Source organism: Candidozyma auris, chromosome 1, assembly GCF_003013715.1.
Source record: "Candidozyma auris chromosome 1, complete sequence".
NCBI classification, from domain to species: domain Eukaryota; kingdom Fungi; phylum Ascomycota; class Pichiomycetes; order Serinales; family Metschnikowiaceae; genus Candidozyma; species Candidozyma auris.
The window spans coordinates 1,225,717-1,246,889 of record NC_072812.1 but is presented as its reverse complement, the minus strand read 5'-3'; the positions used below and the strand labels follow the sequence as shown (position 1 = coordinate 1,246,889).

Sequence of the window (21,173 nt, the reverse complement as noted above, 5' to 3'; positions counted from 1 at the left end):
GCTTCTCTGCTCGTTTTAAGCAGTGCGCACCACACTCCTCTAGCCACCGTTTCAGCCTCTCTGTCTTACTATTGTCAGTGCCGCTTAGGATCTTCGTTCTCTGCAGGCATGTCGCTATCTCTAATCCTCATTGTGAAGAGATCTTTTTTGCCTGATTATCTCTTTTTTGCATCAAGTTTGTCTAGATACTAAATTTTGAATACCCTAAGAGTTTCTATCGTTTCAGAATCAGGCTGCTCCCTCGTTAATTTTTTTCCAAAACACCCGTTTGATGACTCTGGACTCCGAGACTACACTTCAGAGACCCCAGCTTCCACATATGAAAACCACCCCCGACTTGGTCGGGGGTCGGTACAACCCAGGTATCCCTAACCATACCAACGAGGATAGACAGAGACGGTTCAGTCTGTCTGTTGATCTCAAGACCGGCCCTGATGCGCTTTTGGCAGAGGTGCAAAATCGGAGCAACCAAGACTACAAGGCCATCACGTTTCCTCCTCACAAGTTGGATAAGACGTACCAGCTGCGTATATCTTTTGATACCATCAACATTCAATACCATGAGAATAACGATCCGTTGCTGGATCTTTCGGATGACGATATTTATGGGATGCGAATGCGCCGTGCGTCTGAAGACTATGATTTCAACACTCGAGGGCGACTCATGGATTCTGAACTCAAACGTCCCGGCGCTCGTTCTCCAGTTGCATCTCCTAGTGGCTCTCCTACAAGGATGATGTCACCACATCGAAACATGGCCTCACTTTTCAGGGGGATGGTACAGTACCCTACAACTCCAATTATAACTCACAGAGGAACTAGCTTCACTCGTGTGCACAGATTATTTGAAGATCTTTACTTGGGAAACCTTGGCAAGCAAGGCATCGTACCAATTTTACCTCGTCGTGTGATTCTCATCTACATCTCGGGTCGTCAGCATACTTGGGTTGCTCTCGACTGGATACTTCGCAATTTCATTGAGCACGGTGACACCGTCATCATCGCCTCTGCAATTAATCACAAGTTAGCTCCGCCTGCTCAGGGTCACACGAACTTTCCTTCACCAAAGACATATACCCCAATGACAGAGAAAGTGAGACAGAGACAACGGAGCCGCCCCGAGTATATCAAGTCTGTTGCGCTTAGTGTTATGAACTATGCACTCAACGTTATTAACAAGGAAATCATCGCTAAGGTTTCCGTTGAAATTATCGACAGTCACACTAAAGATGCATTAAAGGATATGTATAAGTTATACGAGCCCAACCTTGTTTGCGTGGGCTCCAAGGTGAACACCAAAAATAGTGCTCCGCTCAAGTCATGGCAGTCGTCACGCTTGAGTGATAGATTGGTGAAAAACTTCCCCATACCCGTGATTGTTGTGCCAGCTCTGAACATGGGTGAGTTTGAGAAGAACTTGCTGGAGCAAATGAACAGGGAAGCAGAGGGAGACTTTTCCAAGGAAGTCTCTTCAGAGGACCCTCCTATAGATCCTAAAATAAAGAAGAAGCCCGCAAAAGCAGTTAAAGAGCCAGTGAAGAACGAAGAAATTGAAAATGATGCGGATGACGATGATGATGGCGACGAGGACGACATAGATTCACTTCTATCGGATATTGAATCTGTCGAAAGCTACAGCGCAAATTCCGTGTCATCCTCAGCATCATACTCAAGTTTTAAGGAAATTTGTGATATCTACAAAGATTACCGCTTACATCTCAGTGAAAAGCTTTCTGATTTGAAGTCAAAGGATATTGATGCCGACTACTTCACAAATTTTGCTAAGGTGATATCTGACGATTCACTTCAATTTTGTGAAGATCTAAGAGGAATTGATCCAGACTTCAAGGGCAAGGGAGCGAAGTTGGCCAGCGCCATCACAGGATCTAACTCGTTTGGTAAAGTTCCTTATAAAACGAAATCATTATTGGAGCCCGAGATTTCAAGCAATGGTCCATCCACAGGAAAGTCCTACAGCGAATTGAAGAAGACGCTTACTAGAAATGCTCAAAATAATGAAGCAATGAAAAATGGACTGGCAAGTGCCGGTACGTCTGTGTCCCCCACTCCACAGGTCCAGTTCGAACACGGTCCCAAGATCCCAAGCATCACCATTGATGATAGCTCGAAGCCAAGCAAATCACCTACTCCTACGCAAGCTCCAAAACATACAGCACTTAAGTTTCACAATTTGGAAACGCCTAGCAGTTATAAAGAAAGAAATGGGTTAAAGAAATTTTTCTCCAATGACGAGCGCTCGTCGCATGTGGATCGAATCGAGCCTACAAAGTCAAATCCCGAGTTACGCTCGAGCAGCGATGACAAGAAAAAAAAGAAAAAGAAGAAGTTTTGGATCTTTTGATATATATTTTGCAGCCATGTTCCCGGCTATCTTGGAGAATGCGCCTCACAGCTCAGTATTCCTGTACCCAAACGCTATCTATGGGTAGTATATGCGATTCACTCTAAATGACCCTAGCTAGCCTCGGAACCTTTTATAAACAGCGTATAGACTATAATGAGATGAAAGTTGCATTTAAAGCCTGGATACTACTACAACTACTTGGAGTCTGCCTCGCCATTTCAGATTTTCACGTAGGCAGAGAGATCGCCGCATACAGCCTTGATGATCACAGTGACCAATTGTCTGAGGTGGAAAAAGCCCTTGATAGGGGTTCAGAAGGATTACAAGAATTCACTCCTATCCGAAATACGATCAAGCAAACAGAGCTTCAACAATACTCCTTCAGTGTCAACACAAGTACAGGGTTAGGCGCTTACTACGAGTTTTTAATCTTCATAACCGGTAACATATGTGATCAACCGGATGACATGCTAGCAAGCGGAAACCAAAGTTTGGTAGTTTATTATTCATTTAACGCCTCAATGTTCGATAACTACGAGCTTGGGACCATGGTACACTTTGAAAATGGGTATTTTTCAGCATTAGCGGATGTTCCTATTTCCAGCGGCGAGGACTCGATATTATATATTGGTGTTCGTGCTCCCGAGTCCACAAATCTTACTGCAACTTGGTCTTATGAGATTGGAGTGTCTCAGAATGATCTTGTTTACCAATGGGACAATCGATCGTTTGCGCAGGTGGTGGACACAGACGATAACCTGGCACTTATAGTTACTGGTAACTTATCGTCGAAGGCTGATCTGAAGATAAGCGACTTCAATACATCGCTATCAAACTTTCAGCTTTTCATCTACTCTTACGAAGATGCGGATCATTTCAAATACTTGAATAGCTCTTGGTGTGCAGTGAGAAATGGCCCAGCTCTCCTTAGCACCAACAACTTCAACACTTCCTACACTACTCGTGGTGGTGCTCTTCGACAGCAATTTTTTGTTGGAGGGTTGAACGCAAGTACTAAGTATGTGGGATTTTTGGTTTCAGATTTCTCGGGGTCGAAGCTAGGCGGTGCAGTGTATTCTAAATTCGAGTTTGAAACTATGAGCTCATCTGCGTGCAGCTTAATTTATGACCTAGAGTTTTGTGATGAAGTTGCTTATTCGGTACCGGCTCTGTCATTAGACCATCTCGCAGAAAGAAGTTCCTTGGCTGGCATCTTCGATGACAGAGCGAAAAATCTTTATGCCAATTTCTCAAAAGCTTTACAACAGATCGCATGCAATACGACGATGGATGCAATTTATTCACCAATCAGGACTTGTACGGATTGTGCAAGGCTGTATAAGAATTGGCTATGCTCAGTGACCATTCCACGTTGTTCTACGAGAAACATCACAGGATATGTCGAGAGACAACCCAATGAATCTAGAAACACTTTCATCACAGATGAGATTGTACCTCCTCAAAACTACTTCGAAGTTCTTCCATGTGTCAACGTTTGCCAGGCTATCGTTCGTGACTGTCCCTCAAACTTTGGGTTTCATTGCCCTAGAAAGAATGAATCTATACGTCTTTCTTATTTCTGGGACATAGGAGCAGAATACGCCACTTGCAACTTTCTTGGTGTCCCTCACGCAGTTAAGAGTGGTGCGTCTCGAGCATCTACTATCCTTTGGATGGTCCCCATTATCATTCACTTCCTATGGTTTATTTAATAGAAGCTAGCTGAAGTTTAAATGATTCACCTGTGCTGATTATGCTACAGGATTGACAGCATTATAAGAATTAATACTTTCATACTGCATTTTCCAATCGGTAGACTATAATTATCACTATCGGCTCTTTGAAACTTCAATTTTGCCTAGCTTTTATTTTCTTGCAACAGTGTGAAATGAGGAGTTAGGGCAATAACACCTCTTCCCACAAAGTTTTCTCTTTTTTTTTTAAAAAAAAAGGGAAAAGGATACTTTGAAGACGTTTTTGGACTTTATTTCTTTGAAGGCGGCCATATAATTCATCACTCTTTTATATCGCCCGACATTTGATTAAGGGTAAGCTGAATTAGAGCAAGATTGCCCTCTCTCAAACTATAAAACCTATAAAACTCAATGGCAATATAGGTAAAACGGCCTTTTTTTTTTTTATAGATTTCATGTATTAGAGGAGCGTTAGGATTTCAGTGTTGCCACTTCCATACTAACTCGAAAACTATATCATTATAGAAAACAAAACCCCTAATATCCTCAACTAGTGTCAATCCATTACCGTGCGGTGCGAATGGTCCCCTCTGAACTTCAGCCGTGACTATTCTATGAAATTTCACTCGTCATTAAGTGTGCGTTTATTGACCCATTGGGGTAATTTTTTTTTAATTTTTGCTCTGGCAATTCTTATTATTACTTAAACCATATACGACGGGTAACGCCTTTCTTTCCCTCCAGACCCAGCTGGATACATTTAGTAAAGTCTCTTCTGCACAAGTGTAGTTGGACCGAAGTCTCTCTTCAGCTTCTTGGTGGAAGCAGTCGAGGTACCCGAAGAAGTACCAGCGTCAGCATCGTCAATGTCCTTGACAGAGGCCTCACCATTAGTAATTTTCAATCATCTACAAAAACTCTCGGAAGTACTTTATAGTGTCTGATTATATTTTTCGCTATTTCTTGAGAGATAGAAGGATTTCGACGTTTTAATGAGACGAGATATATGCTGCCAAAAATTTGTCTAGTCGTACTATCGTTCGCGGTAGTACATCTGTCAATTTTAACAATACAGAGAAGATTAGCATTGTCCTTGCATAAAGATGACACGCTATACAAAGAGATTTACCATTTTTTTTTTCTGAAACTTCTCCTAAAGACAGCTGATATCTTTTTACAACAAACTGAGCAGTGATGCTTCGAGTCACAGGAAATTTGACCGAAATCAGTTGATGCAAAGCCTGAGGTCGTTGGAAGTTCGAATCCAGGGCGCGCAAAAACAAGCCGACTCTTGCTCACCAGACCTGACATAAACAGATTTTAAATCATATTCCACATTCGTTCAAAGTTTAAATTATAGATCGAATCTTGATTTTGCAACAGATTGAATATTACATCAGTTGAATTAATGCCTTGCTCTACAATTTAATTCTTCCTCGAAAGTCACGTGCGAGATCTCGAGATTTTGCTACGCGTATTGGTCCCAGATACATCAAATATTTCAACTGATCATTAATCTACCATGAGCAATTCAAACGCAAAAAGTAATTTGCCTTGGTATGTATATGCAGCGCTTTACTGATTACAGTAAATACTAACATTTAGGGTGGAGAAGTACCGTCCCTCAAATCTTGATGATGTGTTCGGCCAGGAAGAGATCATCTCCACCGTGAGAAAGTTTGTACACGAAGGAAGGTTACCACACCTTCTATTCTACGGGCCTCCAGGTACAGGTAAAACATCCACAATTACTGCTTTGGCAAAAGAAATATATGGGCCTAACTACAAAAACATGGTGTTGGAATTGAACGCCTCCGATGATAGAGGTATTGAAGTTGTGAGGAATCGGATCAAGGAGTTTGCGTCTACGATGCAAATTTTCAGTCGTGGGTTCAAACTCATCATCTTGGATGAAGCAGATGCTATGACTTCCGTGGCACAAAACTCGTTGAGACGAATCATAGAGAGGTACACAAAGAATACTCGTTTCTGTATATTGGCCAACTACTCTCATAAATTGAATCCAGCATTGATCTCCAGATGTACTCGATTCCGCTTCCAGCCACTTTCTGAAAATGCAGTAAGGGACCAAATCAAGTATGTGATCGAAAAGGAAAGCCTTATTATGTCCATGAAAGCTGAGGAGGCACTTCTCAAATTATCCAAGGGCGATATGAGAAGGGCCCTCAATGTATTACAAGCATGTAAGGCCGCTTTAGACTCCGCAAATGATGAAATTGACGAGAAGATGATTTACGAGTGTGTTGGCGCACCTGATCCAGAAGACATAGAAACCATCCTAGATTCCATCCTACAAGAAGATTGGACGACAAGCTATTTAACCTTTGATAGGTTCAAAAAGACGAAAGGATTGGCCTTGATAGATCTCGTTCAGGCATTTGTGGAGATTTTACTGGGATACGAGCTCAAGTCACAAACCAGAATTGCAATTTTGAAAGAGTTAGCTGACATTGAATATGGTGTTTCGAGAGGTGGGAATGAAAAGATCCAAACAAGCGCGGTGATAGGGGTAATCAAGGCAGCCATGGAAAACGAGGCCTGAGTGCAAGATACACAGCCCACTTTAAAGGTACAAATAGCTGCTCACTTCATTCAGGAATGCCAGGTAGGTGTTGACATGTTAGCCACCTCGTAACTTGGTGCGCGCTGCATAACCAAGCCGTCAACTTAAATTGTGTATGTACCTCGCATTCACCTTTTTTGAGGAGCGGATTTCTGACATCTAACTCTTTACGAGCTCATCCAAGACCTTTCTTTACTCAATAAACGGAGAATAAAAAAAAGAAAAAAAAAAGCGAAACCGATAAGTTGACGCCACAATTCTTAATTCGTGCATATGACTAACACGACGATGATGGGATCAGAGTCCGAGATAGCAGATACTGTGGAATCACAGTTTGACGACAACAAGGTTGTTTTCCTGTCGTGGGTTCAAAAACGATCGATCAAAACACATCAATGGCACAAACGCTGGATGGTGCTCCGAAATTGCCAGCTCAGTTACTACAAGAAGAGCTCAGAGCATAAGCCTAGTAAAGTGCTTAGTAAATCGGAGTTGTTAGCATTCAGTGACGTTCAGGAAGCCCACAAGGAGCATGAACATCACTTTGCAATATACACAAGCAATCGTGTTTACCACTTTCGAGTGGAAACTAAGGAGCTCCAAAGTCGCTGGATGAAGGCTTTGGAGACTGTTGTTAAACAATACGAGGACGACTCAAACGAGGAGGACGATCAAGAGGCAGCTGCAAGCCACCTATCCAATTTGCTGATGGACAAAAACGAAGAGGAGTATTTGGTAGAGCAGGGTGAGCTTCGAAAGCTTCGGAAACGCTATAGTCAGTGGAGGAAGTTGTATGTGATTGTCACTAATAAGGCAATTTACTTCTGCAAACTGAAGGAGCATAAGGGCCAGGCGTACAAAGTCATAAGCATGGATAAGGTAATGGACGTCATCGAGGTGGACGGCACTAGAGGGAAAAGTTGGTGTCTTATGGTGATCACCCCAACTAAGAGGACATATTTAGGTGCTCAGAGTGAGCAAGATATGACGAAGTGGCTATCAGCAATCAAGGCTGTTGTTCTTCAAAAAAGACGACATTGATGGTAAGCTTAATCTAGAAGACATTTAAAATTGCATGCTGCCTCACGTTGTAGACTTCATTCTCGCGCGTTCAGCATGGTGTATCAGCTTGCGATGCAAAACAACACCTCCTCAAGTCAACCTGATACAAGTGCCCATGAGCATATCGTCGCTGGTGGATACTCTAGCTGGCCTCTTTCCAAACTGGTCCAGAGATGAGCTCTTGAACAGGTTGAATAAATGCGACCGAATCGAGATAGTTATAGAAGATTTGATCAAGGAGCAAGAATACTCACAGAACCCGGAGTCGCCTGAACTCAGGAGGTTGCAAGACATCCTACCTGACGCTGACACAGAGAAGTTGAGACGACTTCTTCGTGAGAATGAGGACGATGTTTCGAAAGTATTTGAAGCGTACACAGCACTGGACGCCACTTCAAATGAATTGATGATTGTTACAGGACTTCTGGAAGACATTATTGAGCCGTATTTGCAGAGGAATGGCTGCCGAATGCTGGCATTGGCAGACATTATGTGTAATTATAGACGCAAAAAGCGAATGAAGGGTTCTCGAGTACAAGACTCACGCAACAATCTCTCTAAACTGGTGTTTCAAGGAGTCTCTTACACATACAATGATACGAGCCGAGAGGCCGAAGAGTTGAGGAAACAAATCGAACAACAAACGCTCTTGCAGCAGGTGAACTATGCGTTTCTTGTAAAGTGTCTCGAGTTCTTCGAGGGAGCTGTCGATAGGGTGCTACGTGTGGCTTACCTTTTCGTGGATCATGCTGCCACCAAGCTCACTTTTGATCCAAAACTAGGACTTGATACTACATATCAGGTTGAATCGAAGGCTGCCGATATCCTCAAAGCCTGTAAAAATGTTCCCCAGAAAGCATGGAAGTTCACCCCCTCTTCCACTTTCAACACGATGAACTCTGGAATGTCCCTGCTTTCGAAGACTCAATCTTTGCCATCCCCTGTCTCTGGAATAGTTGATCTTCATGGCTATCTCGTAGGCGAGGCCGTTCAATTAGCAGAACGTGAGGTGAAGAAGTGGTGGAATGAGGAGATAAGAGAAAGACAAGCGCACGGCATTCTCTCAAAGTTTGGCTCAAGGGCAGCTTTCGTTGAACCTCTTGACGTTATCACTGGACGAGGCTTGCACTCGTCAGGGGGCCCAAAACTTCGAAAACCAGTGATACAAATGCTTAACAGGCTAAAGTTCTTGTACAGGGAGGAAATAGGACGCGTTGTCGTGGTTGGTAGACACATCACCTGAACAGCTTCTTTTTTCCCTTGATAGACTTACTAATAGAAGATTGAACTGATTGTATCTGTAAGACCCGTATCTGACTGCGACAACTGGATTGTAAAGTTATCAAGCCTAAAAAAGTCTACTTGATCTGCGACCACACTGGGCAAAAAGACCGTCTCTAGCGATCTACTTGCCGGATCGTGCTACAATTTTGGTACAGAATCATCAAATTAATCATCCCTCCATTCCACGAACACCTCATCCGTTCTGAATCGTTGTGTACAAACGGTGTCCTTGAGATCGTTGACCTGACCCATCCTATAGCCGAGTAGACCAGCATGCGCAATCATGATGCCATTGTCAATGCAGAATCGTTCGTCTGTGGCATGAACCGAGCCGTTTCTTCTATCCTTTACCATTAATGCCATCATCTCTTGTAGGCGTTCATTGGAGCCAACGCCTCCAACAATCAAAACCTGATTACTTTGGACATGTGCCATAGCTCTCTCCGTGATCTCGACTAACATAGCGAAAAGAGTTTCCTGAAGAGAAAAACACAAATCCTCTGCTGTGATAGGCTCATCTGTCTCTGCATCCTTCAATTTTTTGCCCCCTTTCTTGAATAACTCCTTAGCGATTTCATCAATATGAGCCAAAATACCTGACATGGAAAGATCCATTCCTTTCACTGTGTATGGCAAGGGAACCAAATGACGTCCTTTCTTGGCCATTTGTTCTATATTGTACCCAGGGGCCGGCTCATTCGGAATTCTTAGCGTTCGTGCAAATCTGTCCAAACAGTTCCCAATGGCTATATCTAGGGTTTCACCAAAAATACGGTATCTTTGTTTGGAGTATGCGATGACTTGTGTGTTGCCTCCTGACACATAAAGAACAACAGGATTTTGAGCTCCTGTGATCTCTCTTCCCATCTCTATATGACCAACACAGTGATTGACACCAACAAGAGGTTTTTCCCAAAGTTGTGATAGTGTTCTCGCCGCAATTACAACACTCTGTAATGGGGCGCCCATGCCAGGACCCTGTGTGAAGCAAATACAATCCAAGTCCTCACCGCAAATTTTGGCATCCGCTAAAGCTCGTTTTATTATGCGGACTACCCAATTTCTGTGATGCCTAGCGGTGTCTCTTGGCAAGAAACCCTCACCTGGAGGTGTGATGTATGTATCTCTGACATTGGATAGGACCTCAGCTCGATTAGTGTCCGATAACTCACCGGTATTATGTTTGATGACACCAACGCCTAGCTTATTTGCCGAGCCTTCTAATCCTAATGCGAGATAGAAACTCCTGCCTGGCTTGACATATCTATCTAGATCGACTCCCATGGCTTTATTCCAGCTAGTTTTTAAAGAAGGAGAATATAGTAACCGGGAAAGATATGCAGGCGACATCGAGAAGACATAGAGGGTGGGGCGACAATGACATGAAGTAAGTATCTAAATATCTGTATTATGTAGCTGAAGGAAATGGAGTCTTGGTTTCTGATTTCATGAATGATTATAATGAATGTCTAAAAAATGAGATCTCTGGGCAAATTAATTTGGACTTAACTAAGTGGTAGTCTTCCACTGCGGCTGCAAAATAAGGAAAGTCGAGAAGGGTAATGAGAATGAGGAAAGGCAACAGGACAATGTAAAGAAGACGAGCAGACTGTATCTGTCAACTACTTTCATATGAGGTATTAACCATGAGCTTTATTATGGCGCTATGTCGTCACATTTCTCCGATATTGGTAGTTCACAGTCCATCATGGATGGGAGAAGACCCCCATTTCCTCGACAACGATAATATTTTTCAAAGCCACTTTTATCCTTTTCTTCTCCTAAGAAGACTTTTTTTTTTTTTTTCTTTCCTTTTTATCTATATGGATCACGATCCAGTTTGATGTACAATCCACCTCGCAGAGTGGTGTACATAGAAAGGTAAACAACTCTTTCCAACAACACGTACAGAAGAACAGAGCCCACACAATGACTCGATTAGGCGACATATTAGCCTCTATAGAGGCTCTGTGTGATACTATGAATAAACTAGATTTCGGTCCGCCTGGGATTTTCACCAATGCTATAATAAACAAGCCAGATGTCACTTCACTAATACGCGATCCGTCGGAAGCAGAGCTGAGTGTCTACAAGATAGTCAAAGGCAATGGCCTTGGAAGCCTGACGCTACGGCAAAAGGACGAGGGGAGTGGTGTTGAAATGCTTGTTGATTTGCAACCTCGAAGGATTGACGGAAAAAGTGTATTTGAAGAGTTCGAGGAGAATGATTCTGGGGCAGTGGTACGGGTACCACGTCTCGTCGATGTAACTGAAGACGATACACCATTCGAATCGATGTCTTCGCCAACGAAAAGGAAGGTGTTGAGTCAATATAAGCTCATTTCGACGGCGGTTTTGGAATCTGAGGATTTTGATATCATTTTTAAAAGTACCAGTGATGTGGTACTGAAGCATCCTAACATAGTGAGTGACACTGATGTCAGCGAGAGGCTTGAAAGGATAAGGCGTGAGTATTTCACGCTTTTGGAAGAAACGAGGAAGCTAGAAGATGATGTTCGGAAACAAAAAGAAGACCTTGGTGCACATGGGGAAAGCGTCTTCGAGTTTGGGTCACCGGGGCGCGATGTGGACGACTTGATAAGACAAGAGGAGGACCTCATCAAAGATCTTGAGGAAGACCTTGAGGCAATCCAAGCATAATTTAAAAGAGAATCAGAGCTAAGTTTACTATTGCTACATGTAAAATATCAAACCAACTATATTACACGGTGTAATTAGATAGCAGACAAAATGTCAGAGTCACCAACGTCCAAAATGGCCATGGTACCGACTCTGAACAACTTACCGCAGACGGTACCCAACTCGTTGTTACCACCAGCGAAGTAGTAAACCTGGGTCTTCGACAACATAGCGTAGTATTCCAACTCAGACTTTCTCAAGACTGGGGTGTTACCAGCAATGATGATCAATTTAGCCTTACCGGCTCTCAAGGCCTTGACGGTAGACTTGTAGCCCAAGGTGTACTTACCGGACTTCATAACCAAGCCCAACTTGGCGTTGACGTTGTCAGTGTTCTTACTTTTTGGGGCCTTTCCATGTTAGTAATATGTTGGTGAAAATGTATCAGAACTTCATCAATCCCGTTCACGCCAGCGCTACTGAGGCATCCTGAAATCTGATGTTGCAAAATATACTGACCATCTCTGTGTATTTGTTGTTTCACTCCGGTCTCTGAAGATGAGAAAGAAAAGGGTGTGAGAAAAATAAAGTACTGAAAATTTGTGCGCAGAGGGTACCTGGTAGTGAGAGGCACTTTCGCAGTCACTCTGATCACGTGCCGGAGGACAGCTACGGCACCAACGTCAATAACTGCAAGTATGAAGAACATATAAGGAGACAGATGTAGTATGGTATTAAATTGCATCGAAGCAACGAAACATTTGTGAGCGAGATGTTGTAGACAACTTAAGCTGCCACCAAACGCTGGATTGGCAGCCATATTGACACAATCATGAAGAAAGATCAGCTTCAAAAAAAAGCTATAACTCGAATACGAGCTTGAAAGTTCTCTATTAAATGCTGACCCAAAAAGACAAGCAATTTTCAATCTGAAATCTTTACGGCTCCTATGAATTCCACGTGACTACTTTGCAACCACGCTAAAGCTTATTACCCATTGGAGACCTTGAGTGCGACCTGCACACGCCCCGGAGCCTCCAACATGTAAAATTTTTCGTTTTCAAATCTCACTCTCTTTTCTACCTTAACCACAGACTTGGTACGTACCGACCCTCTGGAAGTTGCCATAGATTAATCCAAAGCGCTCGTCCAAACATCGAAGAAAAGATTATACGGAGTTCAAAGGCGTTGGAAGATCCATTGCAACCTTTTACCAACAATAAACAATTACTAACAGGCTAGTAAAATGAAGATCGAAATCGACTCCTTCTCAGGTTCCAAGATTTACCCAGGTAGAGGTACCTTGTTCGTCAGAGGTGACTCCAAGATTTTCAGATTCCAGTCCTCCAAGTCTGCCTCTTTGTTCCACCAGAGAAAGAACCCAAGAAGAATTGCTTGGACTGTCTTGTACAGAAGACACCACAAGAAGGGTATCTCTGAGGAGACTTCTAAGAAGAGAACCAGAAGAACCGTGAAGCACCAGAGACCTATTGTTGGTGCTTCTTTGGAGCAGATCAGAGAGAAGAGAAACCAGAAGCCAGCTGAGAGAAAGGCTACCAGAGAGGAGAGATTGAAGAAGGCTAAGGAGGTTGCTAAGCTCAGAAAGGCCGAGAGAAAGGAGCAGGCTGCCAAGTCTGCTGCCCAGGGTGCTCAGGGTAAGGTCTCCAAGGCCCAGCAGAAGGGTGCTTTCCAGAAGGTCCACGCCACCTCTCGTTAAGTGTAACTCTGTAACTTAAATGCTAATATAAACGGTTTCATCAAGACCATGGAGATGTAGATCATAATTTGTATTGTCCGCTTACGAAACTTCCTATGTGTGACTTATCTAGCTGCCTGCTCAAGACGATTTCTCGTTCGCCTTTAAAGTTCAGAAAGCCAAAGTAAAACGACTCAGTGCTATGGCAGTATATCAACGTAGCTCTTTCTCCAATCCGGATCACAGCTAGCACACCAACGTATATAATTGGCTCGCTCTTATCATTGAGTCCAGATAGACTGGCGTGCCTACTCTGTTCTATAATGCTGTCAACTATGACCTTTGGGTATTCCGGCCACTTCTCTTTCTTGTGTGATTGCAAAAGGTTATCTGCGACAATACTAGCTAGCCTAATCTTGATAATATCGTCTCCGTTCCCAGAACACATGCAACTTATGGATAAGTTTTCCATCTCTATATGAGCTATGCCGCTGCCATATATTCCAGCACAGCTAACTCGTCCAGGAAATTTCAAGAACGTTCCTCCTGATGATGTTGCCATGGACAATTTTTTGTCCCAGTGAAGCACACCAATGGTGTCCTGAATTGACTCTATAGGCGCACTGGTTAAGTTCTTGTACTTCTCATACAATGCCTTTGAGTTGGACAGAACCAAGGAGGAACTCTCGCCAGTACCGAATTGGTCCCTAATCTTCTCGTATTGGAGAACTGTGGGTTTCAGTAGACCGAGCTTATCAACAGACGAGAATTCATCGTCAATTTTCTTCTTCACCTGAACACATTCCCTTGTGGGTGACGTTTTATCATCCACGCCTAGGAGCGATAGAACATCAACAGCTCCATCAGTGGACTGCACCAACGTGCAATCACAAGACGCCTTCCCAAACCTATCCAAAGAAGAGCCGTAGCCTGTGTTTGTGAGTGGTGATCTCTCAATGATAGCGCTACTTTGAACAAACGATCGAGAGCGAAGGGCAGTCCTTAGAAGACGCTTATAATCCTCTTTTTGGGACTCTGGATGATTTCCTGCGCCAACATGGATTACCAAAAAGGCCATCTACTGTTAGTGTTCAGCAATTGCAACAAAAAGAAGATGCATAAAAAAAATTGGTCCCTAGCAGGATCGAACTGCTGATCTTGGCGTTATTAGCACCACGCCTTAACCAACTGGGCCAAGGGACCAAGCTCTGCGAAACGGGGGAAAAAGTATAATTCATATGCAGGTCAATACAGCCATGAAATCACCTCAATCATCTTGATTATCTGATTTTCTGGTGATAGTTTTGCAAAACAATTGTTCTTACCAACTGAAGCTTTAAAAAAATTTACGTTCAGAACATCTCCCACTTGAGCCTCTTCTGACTCTCGAGTTAGATCAGGCTCTCGGTCTTACGACTCCTATGGGACGATGACAGAAGCGCTGGCTTCCTGGGTAAGTTTCTGGTTGGCTCTTTGGTCCCCCAATGGGTTGTGTGCGGAACTGGTTTGCGTAGCATGCTATGTGGACGCTCGGAGCTTACGCAGATCTGAGGGGGGGTTTTGCTATATAATTTTGTATAGGTTTAAGGCTAAGGAAGAGATGTTAACATCTTGACCTTAGCGACCCTCAATCAATGTATTCAACAGAAAAAATTTTCATCATTAGTGTCAAAAGAACAAAAAATAGAAATCCTCAGCTTTTAATGCACTATACTGCAGTGGACAAAAACGGGTTTCCAGTGAGCGGAGGCCAGGCAGGCTTTTGTGATTCTTCTCGCTCTATGACTTTGTAACCTCGGTAGTCATTGCTCCCTGTTCTTAAAATCTATATTCATAATAGACTTCTTATCAATGCTTGCTTGTTCCTCAATACCTAGGTCACGTAGTCCCAGCTTCTCTTAATGTAAGACTCGACATGATCTTGCTCGGGGCTCGTGGCTGGCTTGCCGAAAAGAAGAAATACACATACAGTGCGTGAGAACGTTAGATGATTGATCTCGGCTAACGAACACAGATTCTTTGAAGAAGACGTAACTTTGGAGTCATTCAAATGAAATTTTATATTTGACAACTAGTGTACTTTTCCCACCCCTTTTCTTTTAAATTTCTTTGAAGGTTTCCCATGGGAGAACCGAGAAATCAGGTGCATACCGACAGGCTCCTGCAGAGATTTCTGATAATGTTGCTGCAAGGATGGGAAGAGCATTTCCGCCATTAGATACTCGTTATAGACTACTATTTCTTTAGAATAGACCCTAGAGCACACATTCAAGCATCGCATGCACCATGAAATGGCGTATTCCGAACCCTAAACTAGGCAGAGGGATCCTCAACGATTTGAGAGCCCGCATCTCAGTCTATCCATCTGATATCACAGATGCCTACAACTACAGAGTGATTCCCTCGGTGGTTTACATTTTTTTTACAAATCTTCTACCGGCAATAGCTTTTGCTCAAGATATGTTTGACAGAACGAATAATGCTTACGGGGTAAACGAAGTGCTAATAAGCTCTGCTATAGCCGGAGTCGTATTTGGTCTTTTCTCGGGCCAGCCTTTATGTATTGTCGGAGTGACTGGGCCTATTGCTATTTTCAGTTATACGGTGTACGATATCATCAAGGACAGAGGTACTCCGTATTTCCCCTTTATGTGTTGGATATATCTATGGTCCATGGTGATGCACTTCGCCATCGCCATCCTCAACTGGGTCACCTACTTGAAGATTATATCCAACTTCTCTTGTGAAGTTTTCGGGTTTTTTATTTGCGTTATTTATTGTCAAAAAGCTGTCGCTATCTTAAGTAACCAGTTTACAGAATCGGGTCCTGCCTCAGGCTTCTGCTCAGTCATGGTGGCCTTACTCATGGTATTGTTTGGTCTTGGCTCAGTTGTGTTTGGCACAAACCTTCATTATTTTAAGCCTCCATTCAGAAAGCTTTTTGTGGACTACGGTGTTCCCTTGGCTGTGATCTTCTTCACCGGTTTCATTCACTTTGGTGGGTATTTGGATGACGTAGAGCTTGCTCGATTACCGACTACTCGTGCATTTCAGCCGACATCTAGCAGCTCAGCGCTTGGTCGAGAACATGGCTGGTTTATTCACTTTTGGCCCGGCAAAAATATTTCTGTGGGTGACATGTTCTTTGCTATACCATTTGCTATCCTTCTCACATTTTTGTTCTACTTTGACCACAACGTTTCTTCATTGATGTGTCAACTGAAAGACTTTCCTTTGAAGAAGCCAGCTTCTTTTCATTGGGACTTCATGCTATTAGGTTTGACAACCGGCCTTGCCGGGATCTTAGGCTTCCCTGCTCCCAATGGCCTTATCCCACAAGCTCCCCTACACACTTCCTCTTTAGTTGTCGAAGATTTCAAGACAGGCAGACCTGAATCTGTCGTTGAGCAGAGATTTACAAATACGGCTCAAGGGGCTGCCACTTTCGTGATGATGTCGGGGCCCCTTTTGGTGGTGTTGGGTCTTATACCGCAAGCCATATTGGCAGGCTTATTCTTTATAATGGGAATTAGTGGATTGCATGGCAATATAATTACAAACAGGATAAGATTCATTTTTATTGATGAGGATTACATTCGTCATGACCCACATTGTCCTCAATATTTCAAGGAAATGCACTCCATTCCGAAGGAGAAACGGAAATGGTTTTATGTCTATCTTATTCTTCAGCTCATTGCAAGTGGTGCCGAGATTGCAATTACCCTTACTAGAGGGGCCATTGGCTTTCCTGCTGTCTTGGTTTTCTTTGCCCTTTGTGCCAAGTACGTTTGGCCTTGGATCATTCCTCAAGAAGACCTTGACTACTTGGATGGTGCTGTGGCTGAAGACTTCATCATCAAAAGTCTTGATGTTCAGTCGTGCACGTCTGAGGAAAAGAGCTCGTATTCTAATGAGACAACTGCGTGATATTTGGCCATCCTAATTATGTAAATAAGTCGAGTATGCGATACGAACAGTGACTGCAAGTGTAGTCTCGATCTCTGCACTGATGGCGGAGCTCTATCAGATAATTTTATAGAGAATCAATTGACATCTGCATCTTGACAAAATGAAAGGTGCAATACTGTTGCCTTTTAGTTTGCTAATCAATAGTAGCTTCTTGAAGTTGAATCATGGGAGGAATGCGATGACTTTAGCAGATCATGATGTTGAGGATTTTTGACCTACCATTCCGCTTCATCGAGGATGCATCGAAGTGTATAATGATATGCAACGGATGGATAAGATACTCAAGAGACGAAACTTAAAACTCATAAACCTTTCCTACTGTCAGGGTCATTATACCTGAATGTTGTCGGGTAAAAGCCAGTGTTCAAAGTTATTCTTCACTCTCAACTGAACTTCAGTAGCAGTAGCGTTGTTGCTGTCCTTGCCATTCAAGTAACCAATTTCAACATTGTTGCATCTTTGCACGGCAGCCAATATGGTCTTGTCCAATTTGTCTGCCTTCTCCTTTTCATCAGCAGTTTCGATCGCATTCATGATACCGTTAGTAATAATCTTCACTCTCTTGAACCCAAGAATTAAATCCAAATCAATCCAACCTTCAGTGCCCATGTGTTTTCTTAAGAAAATATCTCTGAGCAAGTTCTCGAGCGAGAAATAGTAGTCGATTTGCTGAGTCAAAGCTTGGGATGGTTCCTGTTTAGGACTAATTGGTGGGGGAATTTGAATAGGCATAGGAACACCATATGGCATGCCTGGCATGAATCCCTGGGGCATAGGGTGGTGAGGAATGTGAGGAACAAATGGCATGCCCATAGGAGCAGGGTACCCATTAGGGTATGCATTATGAAGGTTTCCAGCACTGTTGTTTCTCCTGTACTGGCCAGAATTGTTAGGGCGGAATGGTCTTTGTCCATTGGAGTTGGAGTTTAATCCTTGGGTTTGTCCATAGGACTGATAATACCCGTTTTGTTGTTGGCGACCTTGATGGCCCTTGCCATTTGGGACAGGTCCAGATTGAGGGTTGAACTTTCTGCCCGCCTTGTGAGATTGCGATTGAGGATGGTTTTGGCTGGATACGGTGGCAGTCTTCTTTTTGTCTTGCTGATCAAGGTTCGTCGATTCTTGGTCATGTTGAGCGTCGTCCAGCTCTTTAAAGGTTTCATTTGTTTCATGACCCTCGTCCGATATGCTGTCGCCCTTTGCCTTCTCATGATTTTTTACAGATGATGCTTCATGAGTAGAGTATTCAGACGCGGCAGCAGGGCCCACCTTCTTACGGTTGGCCTTGTTCTTTCTTCTTGATTTTTGCTGACCAGCACCGCTAGTCTGACTTCTGGGGGAAGGCAAAACCACCTTCGCGTTGATTGGAACCCATTTGTTGGGCCTTATGAACTTAGAGGCAGCTTTGTTAGCTGGCTGGGCCACTGGAACTGCTGGAGCTTTGTCAGGAGTGGGCCATTTCTGCTCGTCAACAGCAGGCGTGGTATGAGTCAGTGAGGCACCCCAAGCAGACTTCGCTGGTACAGGTGCTGGGGCCAAAGGCTTCTTTTCCTTCTTGCAGACGTTAGGAGTAGCGATGGCGGCACTAGACGATTGGGCTTTTGGAGAAGCATCATCGTCATGAGTGGTTTCAGCGGTGTTTTTCTCAGAAGCTGGCGCTGAAGATGCATTTTCGGTAGTGGAAGCTGGTGCCGACGTCGATGAGGCCCTGGAGGTTTCTGACGCCTGGTCTGGTTTAGGACTGGATCCGTTTGCAGCAACGTTAGCGTATGACATCTTGCCTAATTACGATTCCCGAGGTTGATGAAGATATGAGGTGTTTCAAAAGTTATGAAGGTTGTTGAAAATTTTGGCGTCTCAGGGTTTGCAAGCCGTTGAAGATAACTTCTTTTGTCTAACTTTTTGTTCAAACGAGCCTATGAGACCTGTGAAAAAAAATCTGTACTAGCGACGAAGGAAAAATGAAGTGGCAATCACGATGATACAGACTCTTATAAAGAAACTATAGCTTGCAGTCAGCAAAGAATTTTAGACAACAGCTATTGGACACGAATGCAGTGAGCCTGTGGTTCAAATACCAGCACTTTTTCTAGTAGTAGCACGAACTAGGAAAGTGAAGAAAGGTAGAGCGATGCAGTGAGTAGAGGACGAAAAAAAAAAAAAAATTATGGACGTTTCGCACGAACGCCAGACCAAGAGGCGGCAGGACTGGAAAATGAGCAGGAAAGTGCACCAAGTTGGTTGAGAAAAACCCCTGGCGCGCCAAAAGTGACTGCGAGAAAGCCCGCTGGGGATGCCAAGCGAGGCAGTCGTAACCTAAGTAGGATTCAAATGGGTTAAAAAAAAAAGGAAAGAATTTTTTCCTCAAAACAAAGGCTTTAAAAAATTGCTCAATCCATACTCACTCTTTTTTTCATCATTCAATTGAGAGTTCCTTTTATACTGATCGTCTAGAGGAAGACTTCTGCGAAATCTACGTAAAACTGGCATCTGTGAGAAAAATGTAACTAGGTAGCTGAAACTCAGACACCACTACGAAGCCATACAATACTTTTACAAACAGCTTTGACGTGAAAAAAGAAAGAAGGAAACCTACAATTTTGCTGCTCACATACGTAGGCTTTGTTTACTAGAAATTGATCATCGACGGCTTTTCTTTTCTTTCTTTTTATTTTCATTAAAAGGTCGATCCTTCTTTCACTTCCTTTGTCCCGACTCGCCTCGGCTATCGTGCCAACCCTCACCCATTTCGGTGTCTTTATTTGTGTGCACGTAAAATTACTCCACATAAAACCGTCCAGATCTACAGCTTCCATCTTGTCCCAGTTTCTTCTACAAGGTGGGCTATTTGCGATTCCTCCGATTTAGATAGAAAGAGGGCTTCTTATACTATATTGCTTCCAAACGCACGCATTCGAGGGCTGAGTTCTCCATACCGAACGTCGTATAACATTGCTTGTCAGTTTCACCTACTCCCTCGGCCAGAATGAATATATTGTCCAACCCCCTCTATCGCCCACTTCTTGAGGCCTTGCGGTCCTCCAGAAACGGTATTGTGTATGGCGGTAAGCTAAGGTTCTCCCATGCCTTGGTAATCAACATGTTATATCGCTCTGGCCCTTTGGGCCCACGTCTCAAGCAGGTCTTGAACGCTACAAAACAACACACCATAGTCTTGGCTTCCTTTGCCTTCTTGTACAAGACAATCGTGAGTATCTTAAAGCAGGATAAGCTTTTGGGTGACAACATTGGCCTTATTAAGTTCATCGCCGGCGCCATTGGTGGCTGGGTTGTTTACTCTCAGCATTTTGGGGTGTTTAACCCTGGCATCACCCATCAAATTACCTTATACTGCTATTCGAGAGTAACATTGGCTTTGGGTAAGATCCTTGTTGATATTCTCTTGAACTGTCGCCAGCCCAAATTGAGAATTAGAGGTGAGGATGTCTTGTGGAAGGACTTGACCGAATCTCAAACAAGGAGGTTTAAAGCCAAAATTTACAATAAGTCTTGGAAGTATTTTGCAGTGCTCGTTTGGGCGCTCGTTATGTTCATTTATGACTTCCACCCACAATACTTGCAGTCCTCGTTAAGACACTCCATGGCCTACATTTACGACACTGAAATGGACACCTGGAGCAATTGGGGAGAGTTCTTTGGTATAAGCTTGGGCAATTAAGAGCAAAGGGGAAGCCCGCTATACTTCTAGACAACCACACTAATTCGGAAACACCCCTTCGTACTTATGAATTAAGCAAACAAACCTCGTGTTGCTGGCAGTAGTTTAAGCACTCACCCTATTGCCTCTTCAGTGAGCCTGGCGACCACTCATAATGAACATTGAATCTAGATTCATTTCTTTCACTTTACGGTAGTACA

The 21,173-nt window shown here is 43.4% G+C and overlaps 13 protein-coding genes and 1 non-coding gene across 14 annotated transcripts; 9 read left to right on the top strand and 5 right to left on the bottom strand. All coding sequences in view use genetic code 12, as the record gives it.

Annotated features, from left to right (window-relative positions):
* Positions 1-319: 319 nt before the first annotated feature.
* CJI96_0000568 (uncharacterized protein) lies at positions 320-2,362 on the top strand (the record flags this gene model as incomplete). Its single annotated transcript, XM_029034792.2, has 1 exon — positions 320-2,362. One exon carries the CDS (start codon positions 320-322, stop codon positions 2,360-2,362), a length of 2,043 nt encoding a protein of 680 aa, XP_028890034.2.
* A 107-nt stretch (positions 2,363-2,469) lies between these two features.
* On the top strand, positions 2,470-4,077 carry MID1 (Mid1p; the record flags this gene model as incomplete). Its single annotated transcript, XM_029034791.1, has 1 exon — positions 2,470-4,077. The coding sequence occupies one exon, from the start codon at positions 2,470-2,472 to the stop codon at positions 4,075-4,077; it is 1,608 nt and encodes a 535-aa protein (XP_028890033.1).
* Positions 4,078-5,581: 1,504 nt separating this feature from the next.
* RFC3 (replication factor C subunit 3) lies at positions 5,582-6,622 on the top strand (the record flags this gene model as incomplete). The annotated part of the gene is made up of 2 exons (XM_029034790.1): positions 5,582-5,616; positions 5,665-6,622. 2 exons carry the CDS (start codon positions 5,582-5,584, stop codon positions 6,620-6,622), a joined length of 993 nt encoding a protein of 330 aa, XP_028890032.1.
* A 309-nt stretch (positions 6,623-6,931) lies between these two features.
* Positions 6,932-7,684, top strand: CJI96_0000565 (uncharacterized protein; the record flags this gene model as incomplete). The annotated part of the gene is made up of 1 exon (XM_029034789.2): positions 6,932-7,684. The coding sequence occupies one exon, from the start codon at positions 6,932-6,934 to the stop codon at positions 7,682-7,684; it is 753 nt and encodes a 250-aa protein (XP_028890031.2).
* Positions 7,685-7,820: 136 nt separating this feature from the next.
* CJI96_0000564 (uncharacterized protein) lies at positions 7,821-8,948 on the top strand (the record flags this gene model as incomplete). The annotated part of the gene is made up of 1 exon (XM_029034788.2): positions 7,821-8,948. One exon carries the CDS (start codon positions 7,821-7,823, stop codon positions 8,946-8,948), a length of 1,128 nt encoding a protein of 375 aa, XP_028890030.2.
* A 206-nt stretch (positions 8,949-9,154) lies between these two features.
* Positions 9,155-10,273, bottom strand: CJI96_0000563 (tRNA N6-adenosine threonylcarbamoyltransferase; the record flags this gene model as incomplete). Its single annotated transcript, XM_029034787.1, has 1 exon — positions 9,155-10,273. One exon carries the CDS (start codon positions 10,271-10,273, stop codon positions 9,155-9,157), a length of 1,119 nt encoding a protein of 372 aa, XP_028890029.1.
* Positions 10,274-10,918: 645 nt separating this feature from the next.
* SPC34 (Spc34p) lies at positions 10,919-11,650 on the top strand (the record flags this gene model as incomplete). Its single annotated transcript, XM_029034786.2, has 1 exon — positions 10,919-11,650. One exon carries the CDS (start codon positions 10,919-10,921, stop codon positions 11,648-11,650), a length of 732 nt encoding a protein of 243 aa, XP_028890028.2.
* Positions 11,651-11,724: 74 nt separating this feature from the next.
* RPL30 (60S ribosomal protein eL30) lies at positions 11,725-12,151 on the bottom strand (the record flags this gene model as incomplete). Its single annotated transcript, XM_029034785.2, has 2 exons — positions 11,725-12,039; positions 12,149-12,151. 2 exons carry the CDS (start codon positions 12,149-12,151, stop codon positions 11,725-11,727), a joined length of 318 nt encoding a protein of 105 aa, XP_028890027.1.
* A 724-nt stretch (positions 12,152-12,875) lies between these two features.
* On the top strand, positions 12,876-13,346 carry RPL24A (60S ribosomal protein eL24; the record flags this gene model as incomplete). Its single annotated transcript, XM_029034784.1, has 1 exon — positions 12,876-13,346. One exon carries the CDS (start codon positions 12,876-12,878, stop codon positions 13,344-13,346), a length of 471 nt encoding a protein of 156 aa, XP_028890026.1.
* A 61-nt stretch (positions 13,347-13,407) lies between these two features.
* On the bottom strand, positions 13,408-14,403 carry FGR10 (Fgr10p; the record flags this gene model as incomplete). Its single annotated transcript, XM_029034783.1, has 1 exon — positions 13,408-14,403. The coding sequence occupies one exon, from the start codon at positions 14,401-14,403 to the stop codon at positions 13,408-13,410; it is 996 nt and encodes a 331-aa protein (XP_028890025.1).
* A 51-nt stretch (positions 14,404-14,454) lies between these two features.
* On the bottom strand, positions 14,455-14,528 carry CJI96_0000558. The gene has a single exon. It is a non-coding gene; the product is annotated as a tRNA-Ile (tRNA).
* Positions 14,529-15,611: 1,083 nt separating this feature from the next.
* On the top strand, positions 15,612-17,252 carry CJI96_0000557 (uncharacterized protein; the record flags this gene model as incomplete). Its single annotated transcript, XM_029034782.2, has 1 exon — positions 15,612-17,252. The coding sequence occupies one exon, from the start codon at positions 15,612-15,614 to the stop codon at positions 17,250-17,252; it is 1,641 nt and encodes a 546-aa protein (XP_028890024.2).
* A 372-nt stretch (positions 17,253-17,624) lies between these two features.
* On the bottom strand, positions 17,625-19,070 carry CJI96_0000556 (uncharacterized protein; the record flags this gene model as incomplete). The annotated part of the gene is made up of 1 exon (XM_029034781.2): positions 17,625-19,070. One exon carries the CDS (start codon positions 19,068-19,070, stop codon positions 17,625-17,627), a length of 1,446 nt encoding a protein of 481 aa, XP_028890023.2.
* A 1,210-nt stretch (positions 19,071-20,280) lies between these two features.
* On the top strand, positions 20,281-20,973 carry CJI96_0000555 (uncharacterized protein; the record flags this gene model as incomplete). Its single annotated transcript, XM_029034780.2, has 1 exon — positions 20,281-20,973. The coding sequence occupies one exon, from the start codon at positions 20,281-20,283 to the stop codon at positions 20,971-20,973; it is 693 nt and encodes a 230-aa protein (XP_028890022.1).
* Positions 20,974-21,173: the final 200 nt, after the last annotated feature.